The sequence below is a fragment of the Notothenia coriiceps genome, unplaced genomic scaffold (assembly GCF_000735185.1).
Source record: "Notothenia coriiceps isolate Sejong01 unplaced genomic scaffold, NC01 NC01_scaffold00011594, whole genome shotgun sequence".
Classification (NCBI taxonomy): Eukaryota; Metazoa; Chordata; class Actinopteri; order Perciformes; family Nototheniidae; genus Notothenia; species Notothenia coriiceps.
In genome coordinates, this window is record NW_011344295.1 from 185,420 (window position 1) to 206,217 (window position 20,798).

Sequence of the window (20,798 nt, forward strand, 5' to 3'; positions counted from 1 at the left end):
ATCAATCATGTCAATGTACAGCTACGGTATGTATTGGGAACTAGCACCAGCATGAGGCGATACTCTATACGTTGGTATAAGGGACCAATGTGCCTCTTCCTTTTGATCCGGTGTTGATATCTGAACAATTAACTATTTAAAATCAGAAGAAAGAGAAGCAGAAGTTGAATCCTTCATGGAAAAAAGGTTGCATGCAGCCCCTTCAAGTATGGGCTTGAAGGTGACAGAGGGAGAAAGAGACCAAGCTCTGTGAAAGACCATAAAACAAGGCAGCTGTAGAGACTGAAATAGCGCTGACTCCCCCCGCCATTCTTTTTCTCAGCCATTTGGACTCTTCTAAAATTTGACAGACTTCGCCCTTCTTGGCCAGCTTTGCATCCCTACAACAGTCGGCCCTTTTTATACCCACACGGTCACCGGGCTGCTTTGAAGTAAAAGTGGATTGGAACTTTAAGTCGCTGGTATATAGACATCGGGGATTTTAAGGTGATCAATGACATGTGATTGCTTCATAACAGAGCTTGCTGTCAAACCTCAATTTGGTATTAAACAATTGTGTCTGTCAAGCAAAAAGCTGTCATCAGTTGGGTCGTTATGATGTCAGAATCAGAAATCCTTTATTTCTCCCGCAACTTATGTCTAAAAATCATAATGTTGCGATTTGTTGTGTGTCGTTTGATCATTATGGCATCGGCAAAGAGACTCAGTTCTGAGTAATATCAAAACATGTTATACCCTGATGATTGACGTGATGTGTGAATGTCTCGTCTTGTTTTGTCTGTCCTGATTCTAAATATAGTTTAAAGGCCATAGACATTTTTTGATTCTGATTGGCTGGCAGGTATAGATTCATTTCTGGTAACAGGACACGAATGATGCAGGTCTTTGTTGCAATTCTAAATGAAGGCGCTGGTATTAACTTATTTAAATTGTTGTTTTAAATGTTCTAGTATCATATAACATTAAACTTGTCTGGTATTGTTCTTCATTCAACGACTTATAAGGAAGGACTTTAGATTACATATATAGATCAATTAGATAGAGGCCACATTTTCAGTATGTGTTAAAACAACAACAACACCACAGAACAGTATAGCATGAGATCTTTTATTGACTCTATGATATAAGTAAAAAAAGAAGCCCTTAAACAACAAATATATAAAAATATATCTAAACAAAAATGGTTGCAGCTCTAAAACCTATTTACATAAAACCTTTGCAATGTAAACACACATTAAAATCAAATGTTAAGGTTTACACTCTGTATGCACTTCACACTTATCCAAAATCAATTAAGTTTTCAACCCCAGCTGCTTCTTCACCTCGTCCCCTTTTTGACCAATCAGCAATCAGTTCCTTCACCTCTTTTCCAAAATCCTCATGTAATTGGATAAATTCATCCTTGGTGCCTAAGCAGACCCCTAACCACTCCCCTACCGCTGCAGCAGGAGTGTTCACAGGAACCACGTTCGCACTCCTCTTAGGCCACAGTTTTGGAGATCTTTTATTGGCTGATCTGGAGGAAAGTGTCGGAGCTTGGAGCATCTGATTGGAGCTCAGACCGGCTCCCGCTGCTACACCTGCGGCTGGAAACGAAGGTACCGCTGAAGACTGTGCGCCCTGAAAGGCTTCTGCAGTGTTGAAATTTGGCATGGTGAAAGGGCTGGTTGGTTCATTGGGGAACTCGACTAATGCATCTGAGAAAAGAGCAAAGACAAACAGATAAATACACAAACAACACATTAGCTGCTTACTCTACACTGTGCTACTTTTGTAGAGGAGTTTTGTTTGTTTATTGTGGTATCTTGTATTTTAGAGGAAACTTTATTTCTGGCAAGGTTGCAAAATCAAAAGACCGGTCTTACTGTTCGGCTTACCAAGAATTTACATGAACAATTTAAGGAATGTTTTTGTTAGGGCAAATACCTTGTGTTACAAGAGCAAAGTCCTCCATGTGAGCTTTTCTGTACCAAACTGTAAACTGTAAATAATAACTAAAACTAACAAAATTAATAAAAAAAGATAATAGTGGAACTCAAATTTCTGTAACTGCTTTAATTGTTTTAATATAAGGTGCACTATTTTCATTGAGGTAATCCGAAAGTATATTGTTTACTTTTTTTCAGCAGTGGAATAAATTACTCGTGTTAAAAGATCAACATGTAATCTATAATAAGTAACTCTGCCTCTCACCTCTGTACTTCTTCTCCAGGTCCATCACCAGCAGGGTCAGGTAGTTGTGGTTGGCCGACAGCAGGGCTTTGATCCAGCTCTCCTGACTCGCCTGGTCCTCTGCAGCAAACTTGTACGTCCGCAGGCCCGGATCGCTCCACACCAGCGAGAAGGCAAACTGTTCCTCGGACTCGCACAGCTGGACAGTGCAGCCCTCCAGAACAATCACGCCTGTCAGGTCCCGGTCCGCAGGCCGGTCCTTGTAGAAGAGGAGGTTCCCCTTCAGCACACACCAGCGCTTGTGATAGGAAGTCTTTATTTCGCCCTGTGAGACAATTGTGACATCTGCAGCTTTCTGACTCGTTTACAAATAGCTGACTTACTCAATTTCTTACATAACAGTGTTAGGAAATAAGAAGCCAACAGGGAAGTTAAAAGTTACAGATTGTTTTATGAAATCCCCCCCAAAAAGTCAAGTAGATTTATCTTGTTTACATGTGCCTAGAAATGAGAAATATGGCATTGTTTTGAAAGCTGTATTGATTAAAAGCATTCAAAAATAAATTCAAGTGCTTTATGTGATTTCATTGTTCTTTTTTTAACATTTTTAAAGTTTAGCAATGTATGTTGTCCCCTGTGTAAAGCATTTTACCAGAAAGGTGCCTACAAATAAAGTTACGAAGCTAATGTTTCAAAGTGTTTATTGATGGGTTTTGTTTTTTTTAAACCTTATTGAACTTTAGTTAATGATTTAAAAAAGGCACACAAAAAAGTGGGTATTTGTTAAAATACTAAAGTGTCATACCTTCTTGGAGAGATACCCTTCTTTGTCCACTGGTGAGGTGCAAGATTCAAAATAGCTGATCACTTTTTCATCAAACTTCATTTCAACATCACAGGCCGCTTTGACCTGAACCTGAAAAAGGACAAAACTGCAATAAGCCTACTTCCTCATTTATATGTTTCTGTAAATAGAGAACTAATATTAACCAGCTTTATGTAAAACAGTAAGCTTCCGCCGGTGGGGAAAAATTAACTCATTCTCCGTGTAATGCAATAATGTTATACTTTTGAAAAACAGGCAATAAAACGTTAAATATATAGTGTATTCATTTGGACACATGCCAAAGGGACCGCCATTAATAACTCGCAAACTGTTTTTAAGGCGGTAGCGTCTTTTACACGATAACACTAACAACTGACTCATGAATTCCGGTATCATTTCGTCATTTTGGTTAGCTTTAACTTGAGAGAAAGTGCGGTACCACATTGATTTTCACTTCCACATGGGTTTTGTTTACTCACCTTTCTCCAAAGTGTGCAACTCTGGCTGCTTCAGTTTCCTCCTGGCTGTGTGTCAAATCAATCACTTCCTGGTAGGTGAGGTGAGGCAGCTCCACGTCAACAGCAGAGCACTGCCTGTTCAAGAGGCTAGTCAACAATACGCTCACTTATTTCACGTAAAAATCAACAAAATTAGTAGCCTATATGATTTGGAGGCTATAACTTTCAAATCTAAGCACTTGGTTCATCAATAGGCAAATTACCATGCCCATAGATATTGTTGCCATGGTGATTTTCATTAGAGAATAAAGTGTATTAGTTACTTTAACTACCATTTATAAAGGTAAGTCTGCATCACCGGTCAGAAAGTGTGGAGGCAGACCTCTGTGGCCCCTATAAGTGCCTCTTAGTACCTGTATCAACTGGATTGGTTTATTTACACTTTTTAATTAGTACAGAAATGTACCAAAGCAGGTCCTGTATTATTATGTTGCGGCTCATTCGGCATATTTTTGAAAATCAAAGAAAAATTGACATTTGTTAAAAATTTGAATACATTTTCTAAAAGCAAGTGTAGGATAAATGGTAAATAAATACAATGTAAATATCCATACATGATAAAAGAAATCAACAAAACTCAGCATTGTGCTTCTATGTTTGGTCTTTTTTTTTATTTGACTGTTGATGCACACATTTAAAGTACTATACATACTATACTTTCAAATATAATTTATTTAAGGACCTGTGGTTTCTCAGATGCTACCATGTGATGTTGAAATGCAGTTTTTGAGTCAATGGTGTGTATTGCTTGCTCTGTGAAAAAAGTAGATGCATCTTATAATTTCTCACACATTCTAGCCTTATACTATTACTCAAGGTTTATGACATACATCAAGAGGGGGGTGCAAGCTGATGTTTGTGTTATTATTTGTATGAATACACCTGTACCTATACCACTTCAACACACTTTCGACTGAACAAGCCGTGTGGATCAATCACTGAGCCTTCTTGGTGATAATAAATACATTTATTATTTTGCTGTGCATTCTCCCTTTTGCTGGATTTTTCACTACATACCCAGATGCATTTGCAATAAATATAATCCAGCATACAACAAGCATCCATCATTCTATAAAACCAGGCAAATTAAATGACAACAAATTTGAATAAAAACAACGACAATTGTCTTTAGCATTAATTTGACATGAGACAACTCCTTCTGTGCACAAGTAAAAGAGGTGTGACACTTAACAACACATTGCCACATTGGTTTTGTTCTTCTCATTATTGCCACGTGTACAATAATTGTCATATTGGTATAATTGCCCTGTGTACAAAGTATGATCATAATGCCAAAAGTGTCATAATATATACAATTTTCTATATTTAGTGTTGCTTACATTTAGTACTTGCTTTAGGTCCAAGCTGTCTCGATTGCATTATTAATAATTATATCAGTGCATCTCTATCTGTAAAGCTGTAGAATCATCATCATGATAGCAAAAATAATTAAAAGTGGCTTCTTAATGAGTTCTACATGGTAAGCGTGCTCATTGAAGTCTTATATACAAATCATTGCTGTTGCTCCTTCCACACTTGCTGTAACTGTAGTATCTCTCCAATGTGGATCTTCTGATGTCTTTTCAGATTCTCCCCCCGGCTGAAGCTCTTCCCACACTGGCTGCAGTAGTACGGTTTCTCCCCCGTGTGGACCCTCTTGTGTTTTTTCAGGTCTCCCGCCTGACTGAAACGTCTCCCACACTGAACGCACCCATACGGCTTCTCTCCCGTATGACACCGCTGGTGGATTCTCAAGTTCCCCACCCTGCTGAATGTCTTTCCACACACAACACACAGGTGGGATTCTTCTCCCCTGAAGTGCTCCATCCGGCTTTTTCTCCCATCGAACGCACCCCTGTTGGGTTTTGCGAAGCCATGCCTCCTTTGTATGGCATGATTTGAGTGGACAAAGACGTGTCCTTTAGTTTCAGCACTAGCTTGTGGCCGGTGCGTTTCAGCAGAGTTCTGGCGAGAAGAGTTGCAGCTTAAATCCACACCGCTATGTTGTTCTTGAAGAGATGGTGGTTCTGTTGTTGTGCACTCTGTTAGTTCTAACTCTCTTTTGATAACTGCCAGGTTTGCCTCGAGTGAAGTGCTGGAGTGAGGGGTGCACACGTTATAGGGTGTGACTGCACTGAGGTCTCCGTTTTCATTGTGTAATGTCTGAACAGTCACTGCTTCCTCAATCATGTGTGCCACCTCCTCTGGTTGTACTAGGCAATGTTCTGTTGTTTGCGTTGAGTTGGATTCAGTTTGTAATTCAGTGTTGTCGTAGCTCTCCTGTTGTTGCGATTCCTGCTTCACATTTTGTTCATTTGTGTGGACGATTATCTGTTTTTGCTCTGCGAGAGGTGGGTCTGAGTCCTGCCTCAAAGAAAGCCCCAAATCCTGCTTTTGATTTTGAGCGTCTTCTTTTTCTTCAGGCAACGGCAAACTTGTAGGTAAGACATCTAGGAAATCAGCACAAAAGAAAACACTCTTATTATTTATATAAGTAACTCATCAATTACTTTACAATCAAACCAGTGAAATATTAATGCGTCTATCAAAATTCAAGGAAATCCAACCTATTCTCTCTTTTGTTATGGTCTCCTGGAGCTCCTGCAGCTTCCTCTTCAGGCTCTCGTTCTCTCTCTGTGTTCTGGCAGTTTTCTCCTGGTACTCTGACACCGTCTCCTTCACCACCTCCAGAACCTCCTGCACCGCTTCAGTCAGGAGCTTAGCCACACGAGCGTTTAGACGTTCAAGCTTAGACATCCTGAAACTAGAAAAGACTCAAGGTAAGAAAGGACTGCTAATGCATAATCCCTTGCAAAAGGAGCCCTTGTGTTCACAACTCATTTAGCTAAATAATGTATAAGAGCTGTTTCACAAGCCCTGCTGTGTAAAAACTCTCCTTCCTACAGCTCCAAATGATATACTTGTCAACTGTATTGGTGTATTAAACCAGAGAAACATAACATATTTCTAAATATACCAATATATTTTTGTTGATTCAAATCATTTAAAATGAATAATCATACATCTATGATATGTTATGAAAATGCTGTTTACAGCTAATACATGTTACTCTTGATAACAAACTTTTATCTTCGTTTGTACTATTTTGGCCTATTTTTGTAAGGTTTCAAACCATTTACATGAATGGCTATGTTGCTGAATTATAGATAGTTTAGTGGTACATTTGTGCAGTTTATTTGTAGGCTGGTGCTGAAACATATTAATCACAGTGAAATGTTTGCCAAGTTACACTCAGTACTGTTTAGTTCAACAGTAGTTAAGAGTTTGAAGTTTATTTTAAATGTAAATCAATGCAGAGATATTCCAACAAGTGTTAATAAACATTTAAGCCACTTTCTGTTCCCTAGTTAAGCTTATGTTTAGGAAGCTGTACCTGAGGCTAGTCGTTGTCAGGTAGCTAACGTTAGCTACATTAGCTCCGTACGTTTCCTCTATCGTTTTCCCTTCCAAAAAACACGTCATGTGGTCACTGTGTTAGCAAGACGTGTAGGTTATTTCCAGGAAAGTTCACTTGTAATAAAAATTAAACGAACATTGTAAACAATACTAGAAGGCACCAATCTGAAAGAAACATAACAATGCGATAACTCGATACTTCCGGAAGCGATCAATTACATCCGCTGTGAGGTGATTTTCAAAATAAATTACCGAGTTCTATACATTTATTATTTGCACACCACTAATAAATCTTGTTAACTTGAAATCTGGCCTCGAGCATTTCACATTATATTGAAGTATTCAATCAACTCAGATAAAAATCTTTATTGTCCTGTTACATCGATCATTCATCCAATAAAACACGTATACACGTTTAAAAAAAAGCACTCCTATCAGTCACAACAAAACCTGAGAACAACATGTTGAAGTAGAGCAAACTAAACTGTACATTACATTACAGTAGTATGACTGTAAACAATAAACATCAGTAGCTTGCTAGCATGCTAAATCTAGTTTTTAGGTTAACAATGTTTGGTTTTACTTGAGGGATTCAGATTTTTTGGATCATTATAAAGTAATTTTGTTGGCAATACACAACACTTCACCAAGAAGAACCATACTTTCATTTGATTTGGAAATGAGACAAACAGCAGCATGGCAGGAATTGTAGGAAATAAGAAAGTGTGTTTGATACTTCAAAGTTGACATAGGCCCTATTGTACAACAATAAGATACATGTCTTTGTAAAGGAGGCACAAACATATTTCTATTTAACACTCTTTCTGCAGAAACACTTTCTAAAGACAGTCAGATTGAAATATGCTTATTATATCACCACAGACCATACCTTCACACTTTGGGAATCAAGCATGTGCATTTTCTATACCTAACAGCCTTTTTATTGTCCAGCTCTAAATGATAAAAACCTATGTTTGAAGAAAGTCTGGCAATAGCAGCCTCACAGATGAGTTTGCTGGTGTTTCTTCAGGTTACTAGAGTGACTAAAGCTTTTGTCACATTGAGTGCAGGCGAACGGCTTCTCTCCTGTGTGGAAGCGCTGATGCACGGTCAGGTAGCCGGACTGACTGAAGCGTTTCCCGCACACCGAGCAGCAGTACGGCTTCTCCCCCGTGTGCACCCTGTTGTGTTTCTTGTAGTCACCCGCGTGTCTGAACGTGCGACCGCAGAGCAAGCAGGAGTAATGTTTTCTGTCATTTCTCTGGAACACTCTTGAGCCTGAAGCGACTGCTATTGTGTGATTGGTTTGTTGTTTTTTTGCACTAACACTGTTTGTATTGTCGTCTCTTTGGGATGGTGGCTCTGATGTGCCATTTTGCTCCAAACTGGAGACTGAATGGCCTTGAGGATGTTCCGAATTTAGTCTGTGTGAGGATGCAGTGCTTGTACCTGCATCATCATAAAAGCAATTTGTGGTGTGTATGCTGTCTTCATCCGATGTAGGCTCTCTTTTCATTTTGTGTAGGTTTTCACTAAGATCTACATGGTTTGAAAATGCCAGTCTATTATTAGTTTCTGTTAGAAGAGCTCTTAAATTGTTCAGGTCGTCACCACCTAAATGTGTGTGTGTGTTGGCTCCATGGGAGAGACATGGAGCAGCTAACGATGCTTCACTGTCAAGGTCTTCAAAGGAATACGAAGGAGAGATTAAAGCAATGTCCTTATCAGATGTGATGAGTTCAAAGTCCTCTGCCAACTTTTCTTTCTGTCTCTGCTCGATCAGAGACCTATGGGAAAGTTGTGCCATTGTTCCTGCATAAATCAAAGTTGACAAAGCACAAAAAAGACAAAATCAGTCAACAATTGTATCAAACAAGTTCAATATTCCTTAACCCTGATATTGAATATACCATTGCTTTCCAGGTATATCTTCTCCTGGAGCTCCTGCAGCTTTCTCTTCAGACTCTGGTTCTCTCTCTGTGTTCTGGCAGTTTTCTCCTGGTACTCTGACACCGTCTCCTTCACCACCTCCAGAACCTCCTGCACCGCTTCACACAGCAGCTTCTCCACTCGGGCATTCAGACAGTCAATGTCGGACATCTTTATTGGCTGATCCTTGGGACCGAAAAGAAGGAACAGATCAGTGAATGCGTCACGTGATCCTATAACGTATAATGTTAACCATGTATTAATAAAAGAAAAAGCAGCATACCTTTAACCTAATGTAATCGGGTTTAATATCGTTGCAGTATTTCGTGATTCCCAGGTTATCTAGTAGTAATCCAGAGGAGATCGCTCATTGTTTACATTCAGACTTCGGCGGAAATTCCTTTCAGGAAACGGCTTACCGGAAGTTCATTTGGCAGTATCGATGTAGCTTTTCCACAATATAAAAGGGTCGGAGAGTGTAGTAAATCTAAAAAAAAATTGGTAAAAATAAATATGTCCATAGATGAGTGTATCGTGTACAAAGCATGGATGTATAATAAGAACGTACAAAGGGCAAACATGCAGTGCATTCCCTTCCTCGGTTTTTAAGGGAACTCGCATCCAGCGGAAAGTGCGATACTGCCATCTACTGGGAGTACGCAAACATCCAGAGTGCATCTGCGGTACATTCATTCATCTATCTGCTTTTTTCTTATTTATATCCCATCACTGTCTACTTTTACTGAGGGAAAAACGTGTTGAGCTATCTAAAAACAAACACACGGCACACAGAAGTTTAAATTAAGTTTCGCCTCTTTTTTTTTATTATGTTCTATGACTCATGAGGTAAATGACTCAGAGTACATCAAGCTAATGATAACTTATATTCACAATACTTCCTGACTTGTCATTCCAGCAACAGATTATCCTTTACACAAACATAAAAAGTGCTTTGAAGGTCTGATTATAAATGCAACCCTTTTCCCTAAATATTTCTTTTTTCAAGTACACGTTAAAAGAAGCTGTTGTAAGACTTAGGTGTAATGGCAGTTCAGAGTAAAGCACATTCAAACACAACTTCCCTTTGACATAACATTTTAAAGTGAAAACATCTTTACCCCTAAAAGTAAACTGGCAGTGTTTTGATCATGGCTCTACAGTTGTGTCCTCAAACAGACTGAGCAGGTTCTTTGGTTCAAAGTTGGGTCGGGGTAAAGCCTCCTCTGTGCGGATCCAGCTGCGTCGCTGCGAGGACTTGTTGGCTACAGAGTGTGGGCTCTGTGTCGACTTTTCATTAATGCTATCTGCAAAAAGCTCTATGCGTAAAGGGTTAATACTGGGTGGCAGTGTGTGGCAGGAACCATTGGAGTGGATGCTGAAGGGGGTCTGCGCCAGGTTACAGGAGGACCAATCCCCCAGGTTCGAGTGAGTGGGGGTGTGGGCAGGACTTCGATGACTGTGTCTTGGGGATCTTGGCAGAGGAGTGGATGTGCTGTCCAAAGACAGTCTAGATGTTACCCTGTGGAGTGGGGAAAATAATACAAATGAAGCTAGGACAGGAATTACAAACTCAGGTCAAGACAGACTGAGGGATAGTAACCACAGTTTTTTTGTTTTACATTGCTGGTTTTTGGATATTTTTAAAAGAGATGTACTGATTGCAGTCTTCTAGGCTTTTCAAATGTCTGACCTGTTGAGTCAGATTTTTGCATTTCCCAGCTTTCTTTATAAAGTATTATGAAGTATAATAGACAAGCATATACATTTCTTCTAAAATTACAATTCAGCTGTTAAAACTTGACACTGACAACATAAAAATATATGTGTTTCTGTGACTTAACATCACTGTCTGTGTTGCTATGTGCTTCATAAACCCATCATGAAACATATGTGTGCAACATGGATGTATGAGATTGAAAAATGGGAGATTGATCGGTGCATTTCTAAGACATACACAAAAACCAGGCTTTGATTGTCTACCTGTGTGAGAAGGTGGGGGAGAGCTCCACGTCGGTTTGATCCAACAGGAACACTGCATCGTCCTCTGGACTCCCGGAGTCAGCATGCATGGCACTGAGCGGCAGTGTCAGATCTTTGTCCCAACTCCCCTTAGGAGGAGTGCTGGGAACCGGCTTTGACCAGTGAGGCAGAAAAGACAAGTGAAGTGAGGACAGCAGTCTGCACCCAAAGCACACCGCCAACTATGAGAAAAAGACCAGAAAAACACAATTTAAGAAAACTGTTATTTCATGTTTGCAATATGTAATAAATAAAAACAAACTGTAGATGCCTTTGGGACTGAAATGAGGCCCCAAAACGGATTAATAATCCATATAGCTTTATCGCCGCTGTGTTTAGCATGGACACATTACCTGACAGAAGGAGAGCAGTGTCAGCGTGGTCTCTGCCACCACGAGATAGATCCGCCTCCTCCACCTGTGTTTCCTCACAGAGGGGAGAGACAGGAGCTCAGAGACTGTCGGCCTCTCAGAGGGCTCCGGGGCCAACATCATCCGCAGCACTGCCTGAAGCTCAGCTGACAGATCTGCAGATACAGATGGAAATAGTAAGAATTGAAATAAAGATAATGCAATTGTTTATAAAGACCTAACACAGAGTGGATCTTACCACTGGTGAACTCTGAGGGGAGGCAGCCTTGCCTGAGCTGTTGCCAGCCCTCTCCTCCATTAGGAACTTCCATATTACAGGCCAGTTCCAGAATAGAAACACCCAAACTAAATGAGAAGGATTCAACAATATTAAGTTCAATCAAATAATCTTTTTACACATTTAAGTATATTATTTTATTTATGTATGTCTTTTGTACCTGAAAACATCTGCAGCTGGCTCATACTCCCCCCGCAGCAGCTCAGGGGCCATGTATCTGGGATCCCCCTCCTGGATGTCATCTTTCCCTTTCCCCTCTAAAGACCCTGTGCTCTTCTTTTTGAGCTCAAACAGCAGCCCGAAGTCCGCCAGCTTAAGGCGGCCCGAGTCAGTGATGAGGACATTGGCGGGCTTGAGGTCCAGGTGCACAAAACCAAGAGAGTGCAAGTGCTGCAGAGCTGAGAGGAGGTCGCACAGGTAGGCCCATGCTGCAGGCTCATCTGGATATTAGAAATGTTAGGACAACCGTCAATTTATCTGTGGATTTGAGAATTTTCTGAAAAAGGAAATACAAAAGGGCAAAATATAGATATTAGGACATTTGAATAGGTCGTATTTTCACTTTCAGACCTGGTCCAGGAGGCTGGTTCTCCGCATGGAGCAGCAGGCTGGTGCTGCAGAGCTCGGTCTGGATGTACAGTCGGCCACATTCTTCCCACGCTGCCACAAAATCGAGGATGTGAGGGTGAGGACAGAGGCGCTCGTGGTTCTTGGCTTCCCTCGTGCTCCGGCTCCTCTCACTGTTGCCCCTGAAGCGGTGAGCAGAGCGCTTGACTGCATACTGGCGACCGTCCAAGTTGCTTTTCACCTAGAAAAATAGAGGAAATGCTGAGGACTTGACTTCTCTTCTGGGAATCTCCAAATGATAATCATGGTGAGAATGTAAGGGTTACAGGGATATTATCATTATTAATATTATTATATATTATTGTGTATTTGCTGTAGGGCTGCTCAATTAATCGTATTTTAATCGCAATTACGATTATGGCTTGCAACGATTACGAAAACAACGTAATCGAAATAAAACGATTATTTTTTTATTATTACTTTTTTTTTTTTATAATTTTTTTTTTTTTTGATTTTTCAGTTGAATTATTCTTAAAGTTCAGGGTAATCAACTGTTAAACATACCCTTCAATTTTTTTTTCTCCAATAAATGGATGTATTCAAAGTCAATGAATAATCGCATTTAATAATCGCAATTACAATTATTGACCCAATTAATCGGGATTATGATTTTTGCCATAATCGAGCAGCCCTAATTTGCTGTGAGAAAAAAAAACACAGCACAGATGTTGAAACGGGCAAGATTGTGACCTTCATATTAGACTGTTCATTCCTCACCTTAGATGCCTCTATTGTCTACTCTGTCTTAAACTTGAGTATCTAATGGCAACTTCCTCACAAAATGATTCCTTAAAATGCAGTCTTTCCGTTTTTCAAAGAGTTATGAAACATCATTCAGTATAAGCATTTCCCAATGTTATAAACATATACACACAAATCTTACTCACCTTGTAGACCTCTCCGAAAGATCCTCGTCCCAGCAGGCCCAAATTAGTGTAGCATTGATCGAAATAGGACTGCTGTTTGCTGGGATCATAAACAGCATTCGGAGGGGGAGTCTTGCTGAGGGAACCTGACAGAGGGGTCCAGGGGGTGGGCTGCTGGGGGAACATCCTGCTCAGGGGGGGACATCCCTTGGACGGCGGCAGCGGGGGCAGAGTGTGTGAGAGATTGGAAAGGGAACAGTAGGATGAGTTGGAATTGGACATGGAGGAAAAAGGGAGATGGCGTTTTTTGAGGGAGAAGGTTTGCTCTGCATGGGAGAAGTGGGTGGGGACAGGGAGAGACATCCTGGACACTGAGGTTTCCACAGCCACGGACATTGTGTTGGGACTTCTTCAGCTCCTTTCTTGGGAAATAGTGAGCTGCAACATTGAAAAGAAAACCATTAAACAATGACAGACTTTTTGACAGTTCATGAGTGTACTAATGGCACTTTTGCACTGCTCATGCCATTTCAATGTGCTAAAGTTAGGGAGAAGTTATCCGTCATGCTAACTTGCAACAGAGGCAAAGCAAAACCTACCATATTAAAATGTATCTGAATGCTATGAAATCTCAAGCAATAACCAGAAATTAGTAGGTTTTTTTTTTGTGTCCAACTGGTTGGGGTACACTCATTTGTTTCCATGACAGAGATCCGACATCCTGAACATCCTGCTTTACAGGTTTTGGAGAAGTGTCTGATACCAGTATCAATACAGCCTGATAGAATAGGTAGCTATCTGCGTTAAAAGGTACAAAAAAGTCTCTCACTTACTCAGTACTCAGATCCTTTACTTAATTAAAAGTAAAAAAGTTATTTAAAAGGTACAGCAATATTATAGGCGAAATGAGATTCAAGTATCAAAAGTAAGAATACTCGTTATGCAGAATAGATATTATATTATTAGGTGTATTATTTTATCCTGTTTTTATACATATAAGCGCCTTTAAGTATTATGGTTGGTCATTGTGGACCAAATATAGAAACAGTGTAGATAAAGCACAGTATTGCATTATACCATACCAGCATATCGTGTGTTTGTATATGTAAAGAAATAATTTGAGTGTTCAGATAAAAGTAATGAAGAAAAAAGTACAATGTTTGCCTCTGAAATGTAGAACAGTAGAAGTATAAAGTAGCATGACATCGAAATACTCAAGTAAAGTACAAATATGTCAGAAAATTACAATACTTTAGTAAATGTACTCAGTTACTTTCCACAACTGAATGTAGTGTAACGTTAGATATACCCATAGACACACACAAACACTGCACATTTGATATCACACAGTTTAATTAATATTTATTTCAACTACTTTACATTAAAAGCCTTAGCTAACGTTAACATAAATTACTCTCTGCCATTACTGACAAATGTCACTTCGACAGCATGTTGGCTAACATTAAGGGCGGACCCAGTCAACAACATAATAACATAAACCAGCTAGCTAGCTAACGTATAAGCAAATAACACACTGTAGGTGACAGTTTAGCCTTACAATAGGATTTAAGTAACTTTATCACACATACCATATTCCAGTTATAAAGACAGACCGTCTTCAAAACAGAGCCTCAGAAAGTAGCTGTGTCCAAATCAAACTGCTCGCTTGCACACCGTTCAAAACATGTCAATACGTCGCGCCAAATTCTGAAATGTTTACGTAGTGTTGCGTACCTATCTTACGTGAATGCGGAACGCTCATCTGAATTACGCAATATCCGCGAGCGGTGCAGTCTGGGTTCTGCTGCACAACACAGGGCTGGCGCAACTGGCTAGCTAGCTGACCACTTGAAATGGTAACTTTTCCTAATATTATCGACCTTTTGTGAGATTTGGTGTCTAGATACAAACACTGAGTGGACATTTAGCACTTTGTTTAAAAATATTAGCCATGTATTAAAAGAAGAAACCGACGGGTATAGAAATGTGTATATCCGTTTGTGTCTGCTAGCCTGCTAATGCTAAGCTATGTTAGCTTTGCCTTCTCATCTAACGTTAGCTTTAGGTGTAATTTAGCTTGGCTAACCTTGGAAGATATGTAATATAAGCCAACTAACCCAGTTAGCTGAACATAAGCCGTCATTGTCAGACCTTTAGTGTCTATGTATTTAACTGTCAGGCTTAATTTTGACTCCCCAACATCTCAAGACTGTTTCTTGTGGCTATTTCGGCGTTAGCTTAGCGTTTAATAACTTGCACTGGTTGGTAATTCTTGGTAGTTTATAAATCAATGTTGTCGTGTCAATTTCTCTGCATCCAGAAAAAACATACATACACCAGTAGTGTAAATACCTTAGTACATTTACTCAGGTATTGTTCTTCAGTAACATTTTCACAGATTGTACTTTACTTGACTATTTCCATTTGTGTTGCTACTTTGTACTTCTACCCCACTACAATTCAGAGGTAAATGGGGTACTTTTAGTTCACTACATTTATTTATTTATTATATTTAGTTACTTTGCAGACTTGGATTAATAATGTGCAATGTAAACAACCCCTAAATAAGACTAGAAACACCTGGATTAAAATTCACAAACTACCCTGCATCATACAACGTTTATAAACTAGCTGCACCTTTACCATCTTTGTTAAACACATTAATGAATCAATAACGTTAATCAAAACTTATAATATATTATTCTGAAATGGGCCAATTAGCATATTGAGTACTTTTACTTTTGGTTCGTTAGGTATATTTTGATGCCAATACGTTTGGACTTTTACTTAAGTAACATTTTGAATGCAGGACTTGTAACAGTATTACTACACTCTGGTACTTCTACTTTTAACTAATTACAAGATCTGAGTACTCCTCCCACCTCTGCTGGACATACTAAATATGAAATAGTGTGACCAATATATGCATTGTTGTTCCTTAATTGGTTTAGCCTCAAGTCAACACAAGTTTACTCTAACGTTACATACATGTTAATAAGGTGTTTTAAACAGTGGCCAGTTGGACATTGACTTGGCCTACTGAGATGTTTTGTCAAGCAAAGCGTTTGATTCACATAAACAGCTGTCCTGTTTGGTCCCATGTTAAATAGAGTATTGAGGTATAGAACAACTCACTTCAAGCCCTCATCTTACTCTTAGAGATACATCTAGAAGCCAAGTTGCCTTTAGCTTAGTTTTTAATGTAAAATTCTCTGCCCACCTTCCCTCAGGACGTGTTCTTAATGATCCGGCGTCAAAAGACCACAATCTTCACCGATGCCAAGGAGTCCACCACTGTGTATGAGCTGAAGCGTATTGTTGAAGGAATTCTTAAGAGACCACCAGAGGACCAGAGGCTGTACAAAGTGAGTTTAGGGCTTAGTATAACAATGACACCGAATCAAGTTTCCTTTCATTATTGACTGCATCTCAATTCTGTGTGGGTACCGGTGGTTGCATGTAGCTTGTCTTTTCCAAGTGCGACTTGTAATTATTTGGACATGTCTCACACACTCTATTTATATTTAGTAAAGCAAATTCATTCATTTTATGCCACTGCTGATTATTCAACTTTTTCTCCACAGGATGATCAGTCGCTAGAGGACAGTAAAACTCTTGGTGACTGTGGATTCACCAACCAGACTGCCAGACCTCAAGCCCCAGCTACAGTTGGTCTGGCCTTCCGCATAAATGGTATGTTTAATTCATTTGTAGTTGGTTTAAGTATCCAGGATCTCATATTTCTAGCCAACTGTGAAGATCAAAAACAGTTTAGAGCCACCCAGGAAGCATTTTGTAATTAAACATTTACGATATACTCTGTCTAAATTAGTGACAAAACTGTTTAGATTAGGATTTCAATCCTTTTACGAGTGCATGTAACAAGGGTAGTTCTTTGAAATATTCTGCCAAAAACCGCGCCGCAGTAAATGTTCACCGCAGCAACTTTGCGACATGAGTGAGTGCCACATGCTACTCTTCTGTCACGATGGGGCTAATGTTTCCTCGTCTTCTCCGCCTCTCAGATGAGATGTTCGAGCAGCTGCACGTCGAGGCCTTCTCCAGTCCCCCAGAACTCCCCGATGTGATGAAGCCCCAGGACTCCGGTAGCACGGCCAACGAACAGGCGGTGCAGTGATGTCATTGAGAGGAAGCGAGCAATGGAGGGGAGGATGGAAGTGGGTGTGTGTGGATTAACAGCAGTGGAGAAGTAGCGGGGTGGAGGATATGTAATATAATTTCAGTTGATGGATGGGGACATCATAGGGAACCAAACCTATACATGTTACCTTCATGCTATCATCCCAGCTTACCCCCCAATTTGCTTCACAAATCTTTTTCTTTTTTTGTTAAACTTTATGATTTCCACATCACATGCGGTTCTGCTCCTTGACTTTGCTCTTAAGCCCCAACTGGCTTAGACGTCTTGAGTGGTGAAGTTGGTTTGGAAAGTATGATTGTGTGTGCGCGCGTACGTTATTATTATTAATATTTTGGGAAAGGTTGAAAGCGTAGTTGTGTGTCACAGTGATCTAGAAGTAACATGCATAGATAAAGAGTCCGGTGTCTGAATCGGCAAACTGCATGAATACAATTCAAAACAAAGGCTTTATTTTCAAAGAAACGGATAAATCTTCAACTGATAAGTTTCCTTGGTCTGAGTCTCCCAGTTTTGTTGTACATTTCTGATTTGATTTCATACCAGGAAAGAAGTCTTTAAAATAATGTTTGGTTTTTTGCTGTCATTTATTTTCAGGATGTTTGTCAGTTCTTTGTATGTTTCATGCACTGAAACCAAAGGCAGGTACCTCTTGGACAACAGAGGGATTTTTTGGTCAAAGGACATTCTGTCTCTGGCATACAGTAAACAGGAGTTTTCTGGGGTTAAACATTTAGTTTTGAAAATGCATCCATCACCACATGTCACCAACCATCAATGTGGCACTTTCCCCTAATCACACAAACATAGCCTGTAACTGTGAGCTTGCATAATTAAAAGTGTACCTGTTTTGTTTTTTACACTGATGGCTGACTTTTATTTTAACAGGTTGGTGTCCACATGTAATGAACAGAATTAAAGGGGTCTCTGTTGAGCCGGGCTGTAGCTTAAGCACAACAGCTTTTTTTAGAGAGTAGAGGGTATGCACAGGTGTAACTAATAACATTAGCTTACCATCATGATTTACACCTGTGCTTTTCATACTGTGAACGTCCGCAGTAAAAAGGTTTTTCTGGTATTTGAGCACATGAAGTGCAGTTTTGATTCAGTATACATTTAAAACAAAGAAGCAAATGTTCAGATTGTGTGCCATTGTTACGTTCCCTCCTAAACTAGGGTTACAAAGGGAAGTAACAAAAACAACCGGGCGAAAGAAAAAGGAGGGGAAACTGACTGCTGAAGCACAAAGTGATGCTTTAATTAATAAAAAAAGAAACCTCACTTTCAACCTGGCATCTCATTTAGAACCAGTACGAGAGGACTCACTCCACACAAGGGAAGCCATACTAAAACAGACTTATTTTCAAATATATTTGATGCTACACAAACATTGACCCTAGTCTTTCAAATAACAAACTTCCCCAGATCCTGCCTACCACAACTTACCTAACTATCTTCTGAAGCGTGCCGGGCTCGAGGCGACTTTTAAAAAGGGCAAACATCAGCGGCCGAAACCCTGAAACGCCTGCCCCCAACAGGGACTAAATCCCCACCCAGGATTACCCCGAAAATAGAGAAAGGCAAAATAATAAATGAGTGCCTGAAGGAAGGACTGATTAGCCCAGCTAGACACTCCCCTATCTAAACTGAGGAAGCTGTTAAACAGTAAGAGACTTCACAACCAATGGTACACTTATACACACTACTATTCACCAAACACAATAACACTATACAACAAACAATCAAATACTCACTCCTTGTCTCAAAGATCTCGGACGAGCCCCCATTTGTTACGTTCCCTCCTAAACTAGGGGTACAAAGGGAAGTAACAAAACACAAAAACAACCGGGCGAGAGAAGAAGGAGAGGAAACTGACAGCTGAAGCCACAAAGTGATGCTTTAATTAATAAAGAAAAGAGGCCCACCAGCCAATTTGCAAAACAAACTTAAAGTAACTAAGAACAACTTTCCTCTAAAAGAAAGTAACTAAATTAAACAATACACAAAAAAGTAAACTGGAGCACATAGCCTAACAATTCACAAAAACACAGGCCTCACACAGAGACATGCTGCACTGCTGCTTCTTCTTCTTCTTTTCTTTAATGGCGAATCGCTTCCACTTGGAGCATATATCGCCACCTACTGTTGAGTTATTAAATGTTCATATTAAATCCTTGTCCTCAGACCAGTGCTTTTGAGGAATTTGAAGATCAGCTTGTTTGCTTCATTTCTTGATTTACTTTCATATATTGCCTTGAAATCCATGTCCTTGATGTTGAGTTGTTCCAGTGCAGTTTTCAGAATGAATCTTTGTCTGTTATAATCCGGGCAGCTAAAAAATACATGATGTATTGTCTCTGGTTGTTGGCAACAATCACAATTGCCATTTGGATGTTTTCCAATCAGATGCAATGATGAGTTTAGTCCAGAGTGTCCCAATTTTATCCTGCTGTTAATGCTCTGCTTCTCTCTACTACTACTCCCCCAAGTGCTTCCTGTTCCTACTTCCCTTTGTATCTGATATAAATGTCTTCCTTTGGTGTTACTGTCCCATAGTTTTTGCCATTGTTGCTTGATAACCACTTTTGTAAAAGATTTGACTTCTGCTCTACTGATGGGTACCATAATATCAATCTGGTTTGCTTCAAACCAGATTGATATTATGGTACCCATCAGTAGAGCAGAAGTCAAATCTTTTACAAAAGTGGTTATCAAGCAACAATGGCAAAAACTATGGGACAGNAAGTATTGATGAAATAAATGAGCAATTTACTTCAAATATAATTAAAAGCGCTAATCAAACTATTGGGAATAAAACTGGTAAATGTGTTAAGATGGTACCGTGGTGGAACAAAGAATGTAATGATGCAATCCGAAACAAAATCAGGTGAGCTAGACGGTATCATGAGATGGACTTTTTTTAAAGCAAATTGGGAGATGTTTTTTTAAATTCTGCGATAATGAATTTGATCAGATTGATATGGCAGGAAGTATTGATGAAATAAATGAGCAATTTACTACAAATATAATTAAAAGCGCTAATCAAACTATTGGGAATAAAACTGGTAAACTTAGTAAATGTGTTAAGATGGTACCGTGGTGGAACAAAGACTGTAATGATGCAATCCGAAACAAAATCAGGCTGTTTGGAAAGCTAAGAAAGACACATTCATTACATAATTTATTAGAATATAAAAAGGCAAGGCTCAGGTAAGGAACATTGTTAAAAGAGCAAAAAGGGAGTGTTGGAGAGGATTCTGTTCAAGTATTGGGAGAACTACGCCATTAGATAAAGTATGGGGAATGATTAAGAAGATGAGGGGAATAAGACAGCAGAGTAACCTGCCAGTGTTAGAGAATGGAGGGGAAGTTGCCACTGGTGCTTTGGAGAAGGCAGAAATTCTAGCTAAAAATGGTCAATGTTCATTCTTCGGAAAATTTGACAGAAGAAGGTAAGATCAGGAGGCAGGAAGTGTTAGATGAACATCCTATTGTATATGAAGAAAGACATTCGTCGCAGAGTGTTGTAAATATACCTTTTTCTATTCAAGAGTTGAGAAGAGCATTAAGTAAGTGGAAAATGACTGCTCCTGGGAAAGATAATGTATGTTATATAA

The 20,798-nt window shown here is 39.6% G+C and overlaps 5 protein-coding genes and 1 long non-coding RNA gene across 6 annotated transcripts; 2 read left to right on the plus strand and 4 right to left on the minus strand.

The window, feature by feature from the left end:
* Positions 1-1,093: 1,093 nt before the first annotated feature.
* Positions 1,094-3,582, minus strand: LOC104946778 (sesquipedalian-1-like). The gene is made up of 4 exons (XM_010772664.1): positions 3,478-3,582; positions 2,978-3,088; positions 2,194-2,497; positions 1,094-1,697 (listed from the first exon to the last, which is right to left on the minus strand). The coding sequence occupies exons 2-4, from the start codon at positions 3,056-3,058 to the stop codon at positions 1,279-1,281; spliced, it is 804 nt and encodes a 267-aa protein (XP_010770966.1). The 5' UTR covers positions 3,059-3,088; positions 3,478-3,582; the 3' UTR covers positions 1,094-1,278.
* Positions 3,583-4,464: 882 nt separating this feature from the next.
* LOC104946781 (zinc finger protein 24-like) lies at positions 4,465-7,152 on the minus strand. Its single transcript, XM_010772666.1, has 3 exons — positions 6,911-7,152; positions 6,084-6,280; positions 4,465-5,966 (listed from the first exon to the last, which is right to left on the minus strand). Exons 1-3 carry the CDS (start codon positions 6,997-6,999, stop codon positions 5,029-5,031), a joined length of 1,224 nt encoding a protein of 407 aa, XP_010770968.1. The 5' UTR covers positions 7,000-7,152; the 3' UTR covers positions 4,465-5,028.
* On the plus strand, positions 5,772-9,137 carry LOC104946780 (uncharacterized). The gene is made up of 3 exons (XR_798496.1): positions 5,772-5,957; positions 6,115-6,296; positions 8,857-9,137. It is a non-coding gene; the product is annotated as an uncharacterized lncRNA (long non-coding RNA).
* Positions 7,285-9,436, minus strand: LOC104946779 (zinc finger protein 181-like). Its single transcript, XM_010772665.1, has 3 exons — positions 9,146-9,436; positions 8,844-9,048; positions 7,285-8,745 (listed from the first exon to the last, which is right to left on the minus strand). Exons 2-3 carry the CDS (start codon positions 9,031-9,033, stop codon positions 7,934-7,936), a joined length of 1,002 nt encoding a protein of 333 aa, XP_010770967.1. The 5' UTR covers positions 9,034-9,048; positions 9,146-9,436; the 3' UTR covers positions 7,285-7,933.
* A 227-nt stretch (positions 9,437-9,663) lies between these two features.
* pkmyt1 (protein kinase, membrane associated tyrosine/threonine 1) lies at positions 9,664-14,705 on the minus strand. Its single transcript, XM_010772667.1, has 8 exons — positions 14,612-14,705; positions 13,044-13,460; positions 12,100-12,337; positions 11,690-11,969; positions 11,491-11,597; positions 11,235-11,407; positions 10,843-11,063; positions 9,664-10,381 (listed from the first exon to the last, which is right to left on the minus strand). Exons 2-8 carry the CDS (start codon positions 13,416-13,418, stop codon positions 10,009-10,011), a joined length of 1,767 nt encoding a protein of 588 aa, XP_010770969.1. The 5' UTR covers positions 13,419-13,460; positions 14,612-14,705; the 3' UTR covers positions 9,664-10,008.
* Positions 14,706-14,770: 65 nt separating this feature from the next.
* LOC104946784 (elongin B) lies at positions 14,771-18,047 on the plus strand. Its single transcript, XM_010772668.1, has 4 exons — positions 14,771-14,878; positions 16,253-16,387; positions 16,607-16,715; positions 17,048-18,047. The coding sequence occupies exons 1-4, from the start codon at positions 14,876-14,878 to the stop codon at positions 17,158-17,160; spliced, it is 360 nt and encodes a 119-aa protein (XP_010770970.1). The 5' UTR covers positions 14,771-14,875; the 3' UTR covers positions 17,161-18,047.
* The last annotated feature ends 2,751 nt before the right edge of the window (positions 18,048-20,798 follow it).

What these genes read in the sequence shown, in the direction of transcription:
- LOC104946781 (XM_010772666.1), bottom strand. Translation starts at nt 6,999, where the DNA reads ATGACGTGTTTTTTGGAAGGGAAAACGATAGAGGAAACGTACGGAGCT. An exon ending in CTGACAACGACTAGCCTCAG is followed by an intron (nt 6,281 to 6,910) that starts GTACAGCTTCCT and finishes AGTCTTTTCTAG; the next exon opens with TTTCAGGATGTCTAAGCTTG. An exon ending in CATAACAAAAGAGAGAATAG is followed by an intron (nt 5,967 to 6,083) that starts GTTGGATTTCCT and finishes CTGATTTCCTAG; the next exon opens with ATGTCTTACCTACAAGTTTG.
- pkmyt1 (XM_010772667.1), bottom strand. Translation starts at nt 13,418, where the DNA reads ATGTCCGTGGCTGTGGAAACCTCAGTGTCCAGGATGTCTCTCCCTGTC. An exon ending in CTTTCGGAGAGGTCTACAAG is followed by an intron (nt 12,338 to 13,043) that starts GTGAGTAAGATT and finishes CTATTTTTCTAG; the next exon opens with GTGAAAAGCAACTTGGACGG. An exon ending in GAACCAGCCTCCTGGACCAG is followed by an intron (nt 11,970 to 12,099) that starts GTCTGAAAGTGA and finishes TCTAATATCCAG; the next exon opens with ATGAGCCTGCAGCATGGGCC.
- LOC104946779 (XM_010772665.1), bottom strand. Translation starts at nt 9,033, where the DNA reads ATGTCCGACATTGACTGTCTGAATGCCCGAGTGGAGAAGCTGCTGTGT. An exon ending in GATATACCTGGAAAGCAATG is followed by an intron (nt 8,746 to 8,843) that starts GTATATTCAATA and finishes TGATTTATGCAG; the next exon opens with GAACAATGGCACAACTTTCC.
- LOC104946778 (XM_010772664.1), bottom strand. Translation starts at nt 3,058, where the DNA reads ATGAAGTTTGATGAAAAAGTGATCAGCTATTTTGAATCTTGCACCTCA. An exon ending in AAGGGTATCTCTCCAAGAAG is followed by an intron (nt 2,498 to 2,977) that starts GTATGACACTTT and finishes ATTGTCTCACAG; the next exon opens with GGCGAAATAAAGACTTCCTA. An exon ending in CCTGGAGAAGAAGTACAGAG is followed by an intron (nt 1,698 to 2,193) that starts GTGAGAGGCAGA and finishes CTCTTTTCTCAG; the next exon opens with ATGCATTAGTCGAGTTCCCC.
- LOC104946784 (XM_010772668.1), top strand. An exon ending in AGGACCAGAGGCTGTACAAA is followed by an intron (nt 16,388 to 16,606) that starts GTGAGTTTAGGG and finishes TTTTCTCCACAG; the next exon opens with GATGATCAGTCGCTAGAGGA. An exon ending in TCTGGCCTTCCGCATAAATG is followed by an intron (nt 16,716 to 17,047) that starts GTATGTTTAATT and finishes TCCGCCTCTCAG; the next exon opens with ATGAGATGTTCGAGCAGCTG.